The sequence below is a fragment of the Vigna radiata genome, chromosome 6 (assembly GCF_000741045.1).
Source record: "Vigna radiata var. radiata cultivar VC1973A chromosome 6, Vradiata_ver6, whole genome shotgun sequence".
NCBI lineage: Eukaryota > Viridiplantae > Streptophyta > Magnoliopsida > Fabales > Fabaceae > Vigna > Vigna radiata.
Window position 1 is genome coordinate 9,651,368 of NC_028356.1, and position 15,759 is coordinate 9,667,126.

Consider the following 15,759-nt stretch of genomic DNA (forward strand, 5'->3'; position numbering starts at 1 on the left):
TTTTTGTACATCATGACTAGAATTTTACCAAAATATTAATGTTTTTTAAGCACAAAATTTTGTATAGGAAAATGTTTTTTAACAATTTTTTTTATAATTTTTTAATAATTGATGTATGATTAGTTTATTTTAAATATTTTTTTAAAAATAAATTCAAACATATTAATAAAATAATAATTGTCAAAAAAATTGCTAAAAGCAGCATCCTTTTATATTCTGTTTACACTAAAGAATTCATCAAAAGAAAAACAAATTGTAAGAAGAGACAAAAACAAGTAGCCATCACCTAACTGAAACCAAACGTATAGCCTCATGAAAGAAAATAAACCAGAACCATTCATCCATTCACTTACCAATTGTGGTACGAAACGGCAACGCTTTGTCCCCAAGCTAAAATGTCACCAACACTTTCGCATGGAGTCACAGTTTCATATACAGCAACGTTCCACTTCTCCTTATAAAATACAAACACATCTTAAGCACTTCCCAAAAGCTCAGACGATCGATCGAACATTCTCGCACCGGGATAACCATATCCCATTTCACAACAAACACAATGTTTTCGTTAAGATTCCCTGTTCCACTGGTGAACTCGCCTTCTTCTCATTCTTTTCACTCTCACTGTTGCTATCCTCCTTATCACCGTTTCCAAACACAAGGACTTTCCGTCACTAAACGCGGTATGGTCGCTGCCCCTGCCTGTGTTGCGCTTCGGGATGATGCAGGCGAGGGGACCTCTCTCGCCGGAGAGTCGCCCGAGCCTCTGCCGGATGAGCTGTCGCTGGAACTGATGCCGAAGCACGTGGCGGTTATTATGGACGGGAATGGGAGGTGGGCGAAGTTGAGGGGTCTGCCACCGTCAGCGGGGCACCAGGCGGGGGTGCAGTCGCTCAGGCGGTTGGTGAGGCTGTGCTGCAGTTGGGGGATTAAGGTTCTGACGGTTTTCGCGTTCTCCACGGATAACTGGGTTCGCCCCAAGGTCATTATTGTCTTTTCCTATACGACACGACGCGTTTTAATAATGTGGTTTTACTTAAGGTTTTGCAACCATTGTAGGTGGAGATTGATTTCTTGCTGCAGCTGTTTGAGAGAACCATAAATTCTGAGATCGATGCTTTTAAGAGGTACTGTACTCACTTAACAACTAAATTGCTTTGCCATTATTTCGGAGGAAGAAGATTTTTGAATTTTTCTATGGTTTAAAATTAATTGTATTAGTTTGTCTCTAAATTAATTATTGTTTATACGGAAATTTATTTAAAAATATAAAAGATAATTGTGAAGATGGTAAAACTATAATTAAATAAAAAATGGGAAAAACATTATATTTATATTTTAGATTGACATTAAAGTAATTCAATTTATATTTAAGACTGAAATTCAAAATGTTAGGTCGAACCATTTGAAAATTTAGTGTCGGTTCGTTAACTACTTTTTGACTTGGGTATTTTATCCTGTATTTTTTATTTTTTTAAATTGAGTTCCTACATGTTTAAATTCGATATCAATAGTCTTTTTTTATTGAATTTAAATTATATTATTTCTTAGATATTAAATTAAATAAATAAGTGTTTAAATATTTTTTAAGATGTTAAATATTATAATTTTAAAATCTTATATATACTTTGTATAATATAAAATATAATTATATAAATAAAATACTTTTTTAATAATTCTAATAATAAAAATAAATAATTTGTTTTGACAATACTATATAATCTATATGACAAATTTAACAAACATTAGATATAATTATACGTTATTATGTTTTTATTTTATTATTATCGCATCATATTCTTTTTATTTTATCTTATCATACCAGAACTTATTTTTTTTCATATCATGTTATCTAAATTAGTTTTAAAAGTATTTCAAGAATTATTTAAAAGAATAAATATAATTGTATGAACAAAATGTAAATAAATATTTGTTTTAAGAATAAAATGTAATATAAATACTCCAAAGATAAACAAAAATATTTAAATTTTCTAAAGTTGAATATTTAAAGAATAAAATGTAATCATAAATACTCCAGAGATAAAGAAAAATATTTAATTTTTTAGAATTTAAATATTTAAATTACCTTAACGCAAAATTCACAAATATTTTAAAGAATAAAAATATATTTAAATTAAAAATAATACATTTACCCCTACAATTAATTTTTGTCACACAAAATTTTGAAAATTTTGTGTTACTATAAAAAATATTCGTTTCAAAGTTAATTACTAGAGAGGTGTTTAAATTTCATTATTGACAAAAAAAAAGTATAGGTTGATTTATAAGTATCTTTCAAAAATGTAAAAATCTGATATTTTTCTTACTACGTATTAAGAATGTAGTGATTTGAAGAGAGTATTCAAAATTTTACGGATAAATTAAAAGATGTTTTAAATAAAATATGTTGTTAGAATGTGAAACTTTTAAGAATTTAAAATTGTAAAAGATGATGTAGTAACTTATTAATTAAAATTGCATAATTTTAAATTTCATACAAAACTAAGAATATGAAATTATTTTCTCATGAATTCATTTTTCTAAATGGTTGCTTTTAAGTTGACAAGTGGGGGAATTGCTTTTCATGGACATTACTTGTATTATCTAATAATAATTTTTGTATTTGATAATAATTAAAATACTTTATTTAAATAAAAATGAAAATTAGTAAATTTACACTTTTTTTTATGTATGTGAAATATTTTAAAAATCACACAATTTGGAATTAAAAAAGTAATATATTTAACTTTTTTATAAAATTTTAAAATTTGATACCTAAAATATATTCACGTCTCATTTCTCTTTCAATGTCCTAACCATAAAATTTAATAAAATTATTATTATTACTGTGTTGGAAAATAAGAAATCCTTATAGACTTAACAAGTGTCACTGTAGAGGGTTCTATTTCGTACTTTTCTTTTTATTTGCGGTCCATACCTATTTCTAGACTTTTCGTCTGATTCACATCACTTTACAAACTCATAACCTCCATAATTCAAAGATGATAAACTTACTATCATAATCAATTTTTTGTCTTCTACTATTTTAACAAATTAACCTTCATATGTGCATATATCAATTAAAAAATAATAATAAAATATATAAATAATTTCCTTTAAATATATAATGAGAAAAGAAAAAAATATATAAAAATTAAAAAGAAAAATTTATGTTGAGTTTACAGGGAAGGAATTCGAATATCAGTGATCGGAGATTCATCAAAGTTGCCGGAATCTCTGCAGAAACTGATAGGAAGTGCAGAAGAGGATACGAAAAAGAATACAAGACTGCAACTTATCGTGGCAGTGAGCTACAGTGGAAAATACGATGTTGTTCAAGCATGTAAAAGTGTAGCTCAGAAAGTGAAAGATGGTGATCTTTACGTGGAGGAGATCAATGAAAACATAATTGAACAGGAATTGGAAACAAACTGCACTGAGTTTCCATACCCTGATCTACTTATAAGAACTAGTGGTGAGCTTAGAGTTAGTAACTTTTTGTTATGGCAATTGGCCTACACAGAACTTTACTTTAACAGAGATCTATGGCCAGATTTTGGAAAGGATGAGTTTGTAGAAGCTTTAAGTTCATTTCAGCAGAGACAGAGACGCTATGGTGGACGACATTCTTAAACCATTTCTCACCATTATATATGTTCCTATCTTCATCATAACATATACACCATCAAAATATGCTTATATTTTTTATATTCATCATCAAACTCCTATTAATTAAGAGAATAAATAAATGTTAATATATAGTCTCAAAATATTCTACAATTTACTTTTTCTTTATTTCTCTTATTTTATCACTATTTTTTCACACACACACATATTCTACAATTATATGTGTGTGTATTGATGTATATTTATAACATATCAAATTTGTATATTCTAGTGTGTGTTTTATAGTGAATTAAATTTGTGCATCTTAGTGCATGATTTATAATGGATTAATTTTATTCTCTTAAGTGTGCGGTTTGTAATAGATTAAAATTTGTATGTTTTAGTCCGTAGTTTATATCAGATTAAATTTGTCAATTTTACTGTCTTAGAGCACCGTTGATAACAGACTAAGTTCATGCGTCCTAGCGTGATATTGGCCTTCCTGCTAGAAGCAATTAATGGTGTGAGGTTGCTCTTCGTGTCAAAATAAATTAATTATGTCAAATTAATTCTAAGAGGATCGTGCCTTTGATCTTATGCTAATGTTTGCTTAGTGCAAAGATAAATAGATCCCTCTTATATATATATATATATATATATATATATATATATATATATATATATATATATATATATATATATATATATATATATGTTGAAATCATTATAGTGGAATGGAATGAAGAAAGATATGATTGAGTTTGTGTTGTTTTATTTGGTGTGTTAAAAAGCCAAGGTAAAACATCAGAGATCGAAAATGATATTATAACAGTTGGATATTTCTCAATGCAAGTGAAAAAATATATCGATGTATTTTGTAATTCGTGCATTTTGTAATTTGTATACCAAGATCATCAAGAGGTCACGATTCTATTTGTGTGAGGATAAGGCATTTAATTATCTTTATATGTTCATCTTTTCTTGTATTTTGTTTTGACTGTCTAAGGGTTCAAATAGGGGTTATATAAATGTTTTTACGGTATGTGTAACAACATGCATGTTGGCTAGGTCGTGGAAAGGTTGGTCTTACGCGTGAAGAGCCCTTGCTTCAACTCTGATTGCAACATTTGAGGATTTATTTCCGTTGTTCATGTTGTGGGCTTGTTAAGGTCCGTGAATTGATATGGAGTTGTTAGGCTCAACCCAATTTGAGTAGTTTGGTGTGGGAAGTGATTTAGAGCATTTAAAGAAGTTTTTTTTTTCTCTTTCTTCTTTTTCTACCTTTTGTTATAGGCCCAAAAACATCGAGTTTAGGGTGTTAGAAAAGTTACTCTTATATCTCAAGCCAAGAGTGTTGTTGAATTCAATTTTAAAATCCTTTTGAAATCTTTGAAGATCTTGAAATTTTGAAATCAATAAACAAATATATTTGAATCAATCAAGCAAATAAAGATGAGAGAAAGATCAAAGCACACAAATATTTATACTAATTCAACTTCTCACAAGCCTACATCCAGTCTTCTCTCAACAACCAGAGTTGAGAGCGCATCCACTAAATCATATTTGAGTTTGAGAATACAATGAAACTCTCAATCTCTATCCTCACCGCACTCAAAATTGAATACAACACAAATGGGAGAGGAACCACTCACTCTCAACCACTTATGTAACATATTATTTTAACACTTAAGCTTATAATTGCTTCTTTCAACTAACATATCAGATTAAGTTGTTTGTATAATGGATTAGACCATTCTCTCTGTTTTAATTGATTATACAACTAATGTAATCGATTATAGTATAGCATTTTGCCTTGTTTTGCCTTCTAAGTTTTCTTGTTTAATATAATGGGTTATATCACTAATGTAATTGATTATTTATACTAGAAACCTAGATTTTCAATCTGTTTAGACATATTTCATTAATCCTTTTATGATTAATTCATCTAGCACTAATATGTTAATGATTTAAACACTTGTTATGCCATTTTGGACATAAGAATTATTGTATGTTATCATATGCATTGATTGCACTTTTGGTTTTGCCATATTTCTTATATACGGGTTGCAACATTTTATTTATCTTGCCACATAGTTTCTTTTTGTGGGATTGAAATGTGGCTTTGAATGAGTTGTGATGTTTATATGATGAACCATTGTGTGTTGCTGGTTGCGTGTAATTGCTGATACTTTGTTTCTTACGTATTCATTGGTAGCGGACTCAAGAAAGTCCTATAATTTGGTAAGTAGGTCCAGTTTTGGTAAATAGGAAAGTCCTGCTTTGGTTAGTAGACCCTATTTTGCTAAATAGAAAAGTCATGCTTTGGTGAGTAAGTCCTATTTTAGTGATCAAGAAAGTCCTACTTAGGCGAGTAAGCCTTGTTTTGGTGAACATACCTTGTTTTGGTAAACATGACGAGTGGTCTGAGTACAGAAGATTATACGGTTGCTTGGATTGATGGTGTTGGCATGATTTGTTTGAGTAAAAGTGTGGGTTTGTAAGGATTGAATGAATGTTTTGATTTGATTGTGGTAGGGTTGCAAGGACGTAAAATTTACTTGATAATTGTCATATTGTGATTCATTGTTGTTTAATGTTTATTTTGTTAGTTCACTCTTTCTTGTTTATATTTATATGATGATTGCATAACTCGTATGTTATATGGAAGTAGACGATTCTACAAATGTTTTGATTGATGAATAAAACGACGAGTATATAAAAGTGTTTGAAAAATTTTCAGTTATTAAACGCTGCTTAATTAATAATGTAAAACTTCATAACAATTATTTGTAAGATTAGATTTTAGATTTTGTTTAATTTTTTATTTCACAATTTTAAGATTTTAATAGACATCTCAGTATTTGAAATGATTCAAATTTAAATTTCTACAAATTGAAAGGATTTTTGTTTTTTTCATGACATCTAAATTGGAATGTTACATGTAACAAAAAAAAATGTAATTTAAGACAAGAGTTACCCTATTATAAAGTATTAAGTTTAAACTATGACAACCGCATAATATAAAATGATCTAGGATTAATATCAATATTTTTTTTTTCACACATTAATGTTTTCCTTTCTTATTAGATCCATTTTCATATCCTTATCCTTCAAGGTTATTAATATCAAGTCCAACATTTTTTAATTCATTTATAATAGCATTAAAAAGATATTTTCCACTATCATCTACTTTTAAAAATTCTAAATTATATTGTAGTTGATGAAATATCCACACATCATTAATACAAAAGACTTTGTTCTGGATGACTCTCGAGTACAATTAAAAACGATTAAATAATATTTTGCAATTTTGCATTCCTAATTACTTTTATAATTTTGGTTTTGATTTCATCTGCTAATAAATTTATCAACTCATTTTGTATATTATGTACAAGGTAATGGTTGAAAATCAGAATTATCCTTATCATTAACTATTCTTTTTTTTATTATTTCTTTCACGTATATCTATTTTGATATTATCTTATTATTTTAAAAAGCACTCACTTATATTTTCCTATTATTATATATTCTTAAAAATTTATCCATTGCTCCTTTTTATATGATGCTATTAAACTCTTGTCTTCTTGTGGAGTTTTGAATAGATTCATATTTTTTAGTTGAGATATTTATACATTTTTAAATAAAAAACTAATATATAGAATATACTAGATATGAGTATATAAAAAGAAATGAGTTAAAACAATAAAATTTAGTTCTGACTGTCAATAAAATAAACTCGTATACTTGTGTATCTCGAAAGTCTTTTGCTCTTCTTTAGGAAGTGCTTGATTTAATTTCTAAATTTCTAACTTTTTTGCGTAGTTTATTTTGAGATTAATAATTAATAGAACAGTTAAAAAAGTTATTTTGAAAATGAATGTAGTTGATTAGGATTTGGGGGTAAAAGCTTAATAACATATAAAACTTATTTATACAATGAAAAACTATCATGATATTAGATACTCATTATTACACTCAAGAAAAAAAAAATGTCAATTAGCTCTTTTATTACTTGAAATAAAAATTAGAATAAAATACTAGTAAATATTGATTAATGTGTCAATCTAAACTATCATAGTAATATTTAAGAAAAGAAAAAAAATAATGATATTTAGAAAACATTTTTTATAATATTTAGACATCATTTTATAATTATCCATAAACAATAATAATAATTAAAAAATTATCATGAATAAATTACAAAATGATACGTAAATGATGTTGTTAAAAAAATATTATCTAAGTATTATTATCTTTGAAGATAATAACTAATATTTTTTAAACAAAATTATGATTTATTAAAAAAAGTTATTAAGTCCTTAAATATGATTTTTAATACCAATACAAAATAATCATTTGATACAGAAGGTAAATTTGAATTTTATGTGTGGAAGGGAATAAATTCGTATTTAGTCCAAATGCACAAAAAAGCGAGCGTTTGAGTGAAAAAGTTGTTTACCCTAACCCCCAATTTCCCACTTTCTCTGTTTCCACTGCTTGGTTTTGAGCAGAGAGATGAACCCTTTAACACTGGTGAAGCGCACTCAGAATATCAACGCCAGAGAAGCTGCACTCGGAATTGGCGAACAAGCTTCGTGGCACGCCAAGTACAAAGATTCCGCTTACGTATTCGTCGGTGGCATCCCCTTCGATCTCACCGAGGGTGATCTCCTCGCCGTTTTTGCTCAGTATTTCGCTTCCCTTTTCCATTTCAATTCATCAACTCTTTTTATTCTCTTTATATTTTCTTTTTCTTTTTCTTTTAAATCTGAATGATATTTTTTAATTACTCAGATATGGGGAGGTTGTTGATGTTAATCTCGTTAGAGACAAGGGCACCGGAAAATCAAAGGGTTTTGCGTTTCTTGCCTATGAGGATCAAAGGAGCACAAATCTTGCTGTGGGTGGGTCTCTATTTTCTTGATTTTTTTAATGGACACAATGGTGAATTGCGTTCTGATGTTTATTTCTGTAACTCAGATAATTTAAATGGGGCTCAGATTATGGGGAGAATTATTAGGGTGGACCATGTTGACAAGTACAAGAAGAAAGAGGAAGAAGACGAGGAGACAGAGCGGCAGAAGAGGGAGGCACGAGGCGTTTGTCGTGCGTTTCAAAGGGGTGATTGTACTCGTGGAGCTAGCTGCAAGTTTTCTCATGATGAGCAAGTAAGATAACTGTTTTATGACAATGTTTGAGAAATACTGCAAGTTTTCTCATGATGAACAAGTAAGATAACTGTTGTATGATGATGTTAGAATAATGCTGCAAGTTTTCTCATGATGAGTAAGTAAGATAACTGTTATATGATAATGTCAGAGTAATTTGTTTTTTTCTTTTCATGCCATGTTTTAGATATTTGGATGATAGCTCTATTAACTCAGTGAAAACTGGGAGTTAAGGTCTATATTTTGTAAATTAAATTTTAGTATTCGTATGCAGTGCCTTTTGACTTATTGGAATTAGATTTTTATTGGTCTATGACACTTTGATATTGTTGGTTACTGTTAAGTTTCACTTGATACCTTCCCCGTGTTTAATAATACTAATTCCTGTCTTAACAGAATTGGAATTGTGGAATTGAATTGCATTCACGTTTTGATTATTATTCAGAGATCAGCATTATATTGGTATATAATGTCAATATGTTCCTGAATGTTATTATGGAATTAAGGGGCATTGTTTGACAACATTGTAATAAATGGAAATTTGGCATTGTTTGATGAACCGCTGTTTTGAATGAGAATTTTATATGTCCTGACTGTAATGTAAAATTGTAAGGAGTCTAATTTGATATAGTTTGTGAGTTTGCTCATTTTGATACAGCTTAAGTTCTAATGTGAAATCTGCATGTATTTTCCTGTCATCCTGTTGTTCAATTATTGAGTATTACACTTTCATTACCCAAGAAATACTTAAATGACTGCATTTCTCTCTATTTGTAAAATTTACTTTCCTTCATACACGAATGAATATGCATTATACGGAAGCTCCATTTGATATAAACTAGCTTCTCAGGATTTCCTCCCTCTTGCTATTATTGTTGGCATCATCAACAACTTGTTTAGGCCTCCACTGTCAAATTTGGGATATTAGCAGAAATTTAAATATTAAAATTAGAGGGAGGGCATTTTAATTGAAATATATCCTAAGGAAAAGTAGTGTAATTTGCTGCTCTTTGATGTCCTGGTTGTCCGGTTGAAAATTCTTTCTCCTTTTTTATTTTCCTATAGTTGAACTTTTGAAGTTGTGCTGTAAAATGTTCAAAATTTTGGAACAACATCTTACATACAGAGGGTTTATGCAGCCCCATTTTCATGTTTTTTACTGTCTCTGTTGTCTTTATACAGAGAGCTGCAAATACAGGTTGGGGTCAGAAGGAAGACAATCCAAAATGGGGTCACGACAAATTTGAGGGTCCCAAAAAAGGGAGATCTGGCACCAATCAACCAAATCATAATTCAGAAAATAGAGACAGAGGTTCACGTTCTAAAGCCCGTGCCAATGATGCTGGATTCGATAACCAACCTAAGAGAAGTGATAGAGAAGAGAGGTCAAGGCGGTGGCATGATGATGATGATACATATAAGGGAAGAGAAAATAATAATAGAGGAGAAGAGAAGGGATCAAGAAGGTATGGAGATGATGAATTTGAACGTAAGTCGAGAGAAGTACGATATAGGAGAGAAGAAAAGAAATCAAGAAAGGATGATTACGATGATATTCCTGAGCAAAAAGATCATCGTAGAAGGGAAGACAAGAGGTCAATAAAGCCAGATGATGGTGAGTATGAACCCAAGTTGAGAGATTCGGACATAAGGGAAGATAAAGGACCCCGGACGAAGGATGAGGATGATTTTGTAAGCAAGGCAAGAGAACCTCATAGAAACAGGGAAGACAGAAGATCTCGAAAACACAGTGAAGATGAATCTGCACCAAGGTCAAGAGAAGATTATGATAGGAAGCAAGATAACAGGTTTTATAGAAGTGATAGTGATAGACCAGAGTCAAAGGTAAGACATGATTTTGAGAGGAGGGAAGAGAAAAGGTCAAGAAGGTAAATGACAGTATCGAGGTGGATACGAGCATATCATTCCTTTCTTTGTTGTGGAGAGAACCTAGTTTTAGAGCGGCGGAAAATCATTTGATAACCTGACTTGTAATTCAAAGCTTCTGGAATGTCTAAGTTCATTTTGTTTGTCTGATGATTTTCACTGCTGCGAGCAGTGATAATCTTACTTTTGGCGTGGCTGGTTTGATAAATATTTTAGTCGGTTCAGCGATCTCCAACTACCAATGTTAATGTACCATTAATTCAAAATACTTGACCTGTCTATCAGTGATACAATCATCTCTACAGGTAGCAATAAGCGAAATGGTTCGACATAACGAAGCTCCCAATTTTACGCTTGATTGTGGGTATTTTCATATATTTCCCTTCCCATTTTATTTGGAGTTTGTAGGTACGAAATATATGTAAAATCCGTCGGTTCTTTTAAAGCGATTTAGGAACTCCAAATAAATTAAGGACTTTAAGGAAGACAGTCGAGTCCATCAGTGCTGACTTCTTTGATAATTTGGTTCGTATTCTCCCATTTGGGAGACTTTTCAGGGGCTAATCAACATGGTTTACAAGATATGTATGAACATTTGACATTAATTGAAGCACATCACACAAATTCAACCATAGTTGTACATTTTGTTTTTCTTCTCTGGTTGGGTCCATCTTTGACAAGCGTGTAGGAGCACGATGTTGCCCTTTTTGTTTTGTTGGTATGCATTCATTTATTTTCTTACAACAATTTTTTTACTTTAGCTGGTAGATCTTGCCTGACATTAGACAATCCACCAATCTATGCTAATAAGAGAATTCACACGCATGCTTAGTTGTATGTTTTACTCTTGAAATCACTTGAATTTAAAATCCCTAAGTTTATAAATGTTGATAGTCACAGTTATTATATTTAAGAAGTTTAGTAATCCACTTTATTCCCCTGGTGCAGATGTGAATGAACAATTTGATATAAGCCATACAAAGAAAAAGCATGACGGAAGAATTGCTTAAATAAATTTGTCGAACCAAACTGCAACCATTTCCATATTAATTTAATATCCAGTTTACACTTTTTCTGAGGAATGAGACATGTTTCTGGATATAATATATTATACAGGTGCGAATAACTGACACGGTATGACTGATATTATTTCGAGAAAGGAGCAGCTGCCGCTGTGTTATCAGTTCCTTCCCAATATATTATCAATTAGTTTTCCAACAGAAATGAAAGAAGAACCACTGGTGAGGACAGCTTTCCTGGCCTTCTCTTTCATCGCTAGCACGTTCTTGTGTACCATGTTATCTTTGTCCATCAATTTTTTCAGCCCTTCCTCTATCTCCTTTGCCGTTACAAGATCACTGCTCCTTTTATAGTCCAGTCTCAACTCCACTGCTAATCCATATTGCCTCTCCATCCAAAATGCATTCAACTGTTGTTCTGCATAGATAGGCCATGTCAATATTGGTACCCCAAACCACAAGCTTTCCAAAATAGAATTCCACCCACAATGAGAAACAAAGCCTACAATGGCTTTGTGGGCCAGAACCTCCACCTGGGGTGCCCATCCACATATCATTCCCCTACCCTCCATCCATTCTAAGAAACCTTCTGGTAAGGTTCTGTCTACATTATCTGCAGTTGGTGGAGAATTCATAGCCCACAAGAACCGAACCCCACTACCCTGCAGTGCTACTGCTATTTCTCTTGTTTGAGATGGAGCAAACCCTCCCATGCTCCCAAAGCAAAGAAACACCACAGAGGAAGGTGGTTGCTCATCTAGCCATTTCAATATTTTGTCATGCTGGGCTTGATCTAATTTTGGGTTTGGCTGACCCTTGAGATCAATCAAAGGACCAACAGCATAGATTGGAGGTACTTGACTCTGACCATCGGATAATGCATCGATAGCATACTTCTCCAAATCTGAGAAGGAATTAACAATGATTCCTTTGGTGTCCAAGAACCTCTGAGCAAGCTTGTAAAATGCAGCATATCCACCATCTTTGTTAAAAACAGCATGAGGAAAAACACTTAGAGGAACTGGATCTGGGAAACCCCGAATCAACAAGTCAGGCTCAGAGACATTGAACACATCCTCTATCCCACGATTCAGAAGGGAAAGAATAAAAGCTGAAAATGCAACATTTGAAGTCATGAACATGTAAGAGGGGATGCCAAGTTCATTCCCCACATCAATCATGGACAGACAAAAGAAATCTAGGACCAACCTAACAACTGGTTGTGATTCAGACCTAGGATAGGACGATAAGATGTTTTCCAAGGTGGCTTTGACATGGGGTTTCAGGCTCTCGATGAAGGTACATATGTAGTGTTCAGGAGACTTGACAATTAACTCATGTGGAGGAAGTTCTATAAGAGGGAGATCAATGAGTTTGATCTGAGGTGAGGCTAAAGCTGATTTGATGTAAGAGTCTGCAAATGGAGATAAAGGGAATTTGATGCAGAGAATCGTGACTGAAAGATGGTTGTCACGGTTGATTAGAAGCTGAGCAAATTCAAGGGATGAAGTCAAGTGGCCAATCCCTGGTGCGGGAATGAAGATCAGCTCAACGTTGTTCTTCATCTCAGTGCTGAGAGAATAGAGTTTGGACTATGATTTACGCCTTTCCCCATTGGAAGGCACATATTTAATTTGGTTAAGATAAGATACATGTGTATTAACTGAAATAGACTTTTGTTAGGTAGAATTTTTCGAAAATATTTTAATACAACAAACGTGTTATTTTTTTTATTGATTTATTATTTATTTGTTATGTATTTTAAGTTTAATAAAAAAAAAATACGTATATTTTATCAAACTGTTATAAAAAAAAAATGTATTAATATATATATTTTTTCTAATTCCTTAAAGTTGTTTCAATGAATAAAAAGGAATACACTTTTTTTTCTTCTTTTTGAGTTATTACTTAACATTTGCTTTATTTTTCAGGTACGATATTGACATCTTACCATCTCATGCAAAAATTTAATAAGCATTTAGAAATTTACTTTAATATGAACTAAATTTGAATTCTTATTTACACATTGTTTTGTAGCAATAATTTATTATTTACTAAAAATTATTTGAAATGGTTTATAAGAATTATGTGTATTTAATTTAAGTAATTTAGGATAATTTGTACAAAAATTAAAAAAAAAAACGGAATTGAGAAGAAAAGGGTGGATGTTAGAGTGTATTTTTTTTTTGAAAAAAAAAATTACTACCTTACTCTTAATAACAATATTCACATGTACCCTTTAAAACCTCAAAAAATGACATTTTAGAAGTTGTGGTAGTTTAAAAATAGTGAGACTCAATTATTTTAATATTAAATTGTTTATTTATAAATAATTTTGTTATAAACGAGTTTTATTATTTTAAAACGTATAATTTTTCTAGAAATCACATTTCTAGAGTTCTTTGTTTTCTCTCTAAAAATTCTAACTCCTCAATCATCTATTTGATTGTTTTTATGAGATTAGAGTTGAGTAATTTCTTATTCTAATCAACCAGTTATTCGTAGAGCAAGTAAGTTTTTATCTCTTTTTTTCTTTCGTTCTTTGTTTATGATCGTGCTTAGGAAACCTCAATGCATGTATCATTAGTGTTCATTTCTTGGTTCTTTGTCAATTTGTGGTCTTAAAGACTCTTTCCTATCACAATTTGGTTATTCTTTGTGTGTTTAGAGTTCTTGTGCGGGAAGCAAAATGTGTTCGTTCTTAGAGATCCGTAGTTTTGGTGTAAGGTAAGTGAAGCTAGACCTTGTTTTAGTTTGTATTTGTATTATAAATTTGGTATTTCTGTGAGTTATGGGTGTGAGTGGGTGAATACTATGTATGTTTAATTGATGGTTTTGATAGTATGATGTTGAGTATAATTGGTATGGTGTAATTGTGATGCTTGGTACTGTTATGGTTGTGTGTGACAATGATGTTTTAGTGTTTGAAACTGAATTCAAGTGTTTGGGATGAGTAGTGGTCAAATTCTTGTTTTAAGGCTAAAAAGGAGGGTTTTGGATGTGTGAGTTGAGAAAGAGTAGTAGAGGTGAGAAAATAACTCTCTAGGAGTTGCCATGAGATAATTTGCGACTTGTTAGAAGGGTTAGATGATGGAAAACTGATCTGTAGCAAAGTGGTGGTTCATAGTTGAAGTTTTAAAGGATTTTTGGTCTAAAAGTGGGGTTTTGAGTTGTGAAATTATGAAACAAGGTTTGTAAGCTAGTTTGAGACATTGAGGGTCTATTATTAACTATATTATAACTTGTCTAAGCTTTTAAAAGGGGGAAAATAAGGTGTAGAACTGTTAGGGATGTTCTAGAGTGAGTCTATGGGAGTTTTTAGTACAATTAGTGGTTTCGAAGGGTGAGAACTTGAAATGGAGTGACTGTGAGCAATAAGAGGTGTTAGGGTGCGCTAGTAAGTGTATTTGGACTTGGTTATGCAGTTGGTAAACATAGATAACGTTATAGAATGTAGAATGAGTTTGGGTAGCTTATAGGAGTGAAATTAGGCTTTAATGGGTCATATTGTGTTGCAATAGTGTTTTCAGAGTTTTCTCAATGTATGGAGGGTCCTAGGGGTATTTAGAAGTTAGGGGTAAAGTGTGAAAAGTGAGAAAAATAAGTGTTGTATGTGCTGATAGCACCTGAGCTCCCAAACAGGGCGTTGAGTGCTCGTTTCCAGTGGCCACGGCACTGAGCACCAGCCCCTGGGCACCCGAACGCCACTAGGCGCACCCTAAGCTCCATTGCACCAATTTTAGGGGTTTTCAGGGTTTTAGATATCATTTTTGGATGTTCTTTAGGTCAGTTTGGGGGGTTTTTGACTCTTCCGGAGCTGTTGATGAGAGTTTCCAAGCTATTTTCCTTACCTAATTGTGAGTATCAAGATGCTATAAAGAAAATTGTGTTATTATGTAACTTCTGATGACTTGCAAAGGTGTTTCTGATTGTTTAATATAATCAAATGTTTCATTGTGATAGTATGCAATGTTTTGTGTGAAGTATATGTGTGCGTTTGTGTCTATATATATATATATATATATATATATATATATATATATATATGATTATGAGAAGGATATTATGATGATGAATATGTG

General features: G+C 31.5%; 3 protein-coding genes across 4 annotated transcripts; 2 read left to right on the forward strand and 1 right to left on the reverse strand.

Annotated features, from left to right (window-relative positions):
* Positions 1–330: 330 nt before the first annotated feature.
* Positions 331–3,675, forward strand: LOC106764001 (dehydrodolichyl diphosphate synthase 2). The gene is made up of 3 exons (XM_014648194.2): positions 331–979; positions 1,057–1,124; positions 3,183–3,675. Exons 1-3 carry the CDS (start codon positions 557–559, stop codon positions 3,628–3,630), a joined length of 939 nt encoding a protein of 312 aa, XP_014503680.1. The 5' UTR covers positions 331–556; the 3' UTR covers positions 3,631–3,675.
* Positions 3,676–8,017: 4,342 nt separating this feature from the next.
* Positions 8,018–10,948, forward strand: LOC106763931 (zinc finger CCCH domain-containing protein 25). Of its 2 annotated transcripts, none has more exons than XM_014648110.2 (4): positions 8,018–8,291; positions 8,398–8,507; positions 8,584–8,771; positions 9,954–10,948. In XM_014648110.2, exons 1-4 carry the CDS (start codon positions 8,119–8,121, stop codon positions 10,662–10,664), a joined length of 1,182 nt encoding a protein of 393 aa, XP_014503596.1. In that variant the 5' UTR covers positions 8,018–8,118; the 3' UTR covers positions 10,665–10,948. The 2 variants fall into 2 exon arrangements, with proteins under 2 accessions (XP_014503596.1, XP_022637800.1); XM_022782079.1 differs by having other exon boundaries at positions 8,132–8,266.
* A 701-nt stretch (positions 10,949–11,649) lies between these two features.
* Positions 11,650–13,290, reverse strand: LOC106763045 (UDP-glycosyltransferase 71K2). The gene has a single exon (XM_014647205.1). It carries the CDS (start codon positions 13,240–13,242, stop codon positions 11,839–11,841), a length of 1,404 nt encoding a protein of 467 aa, XP_014502691.1. The 5' UTR covers positions 13,243–13,290; the 3' UTR covers positions 11,650–11,838.
* Positions 13,291–15,759: the final 2,469 nt, after the last annotated feature.

Excerpts from the sequence above, each read along its gene's own strand:
- LOC106764001 (XM_014648194.2), top strand. The coding sequence starts at position 557 with ATGTTTTCGTTAAGATTCCCTGTTCCACTGGTGAACTCGCCTTCTTCT. Across the intron at positions 980-1,056 it reads ATAACTGGGTTCGCCCCAAG|GTGGAGATTGATTTCTTGCT; the intron begins GTCATTATTGTC and ends CAACCATTGTAG. Across the intron at positions 1,125-3,182 it reads GAGATCGATGCTTTTAAGAG|GGAAGGAATTCGAATATCAG; the intron begins GTACTGTACTCA and ends TTGAGTTTACAG.
- LOC106763931 (XM_014648110.2), top strand. The coding sequence starts at position 8,119 with ATGAACCCTTTAACACTGGTGAAGCGCACTCAGAATATCAACGCCAGA. Across the intron at positions 8,292-8,397 it reads CTCCTCGCCGTTTTTGCTCA|ATATGGGGAGGTTGTTGATG; the intron begins GTATTTCGCTTC and ends TTAATTACTCAG. Across the intron at positions 8,508-8,583 it reads GAGCACAAATCTTGCTGTGG|ATAATTTAAATGGGGCTCAG; the intron begins GTGGGTCTCTAT and ends TCTGTAACTCAG.
- LOC106763045 (XM_014647205.1), bottom strand. The coding sequence starts at position 13,242 with ATGAAGAACAACGTTGAGCTGATCTTCATTCCCGCACCAGGGATTGGC.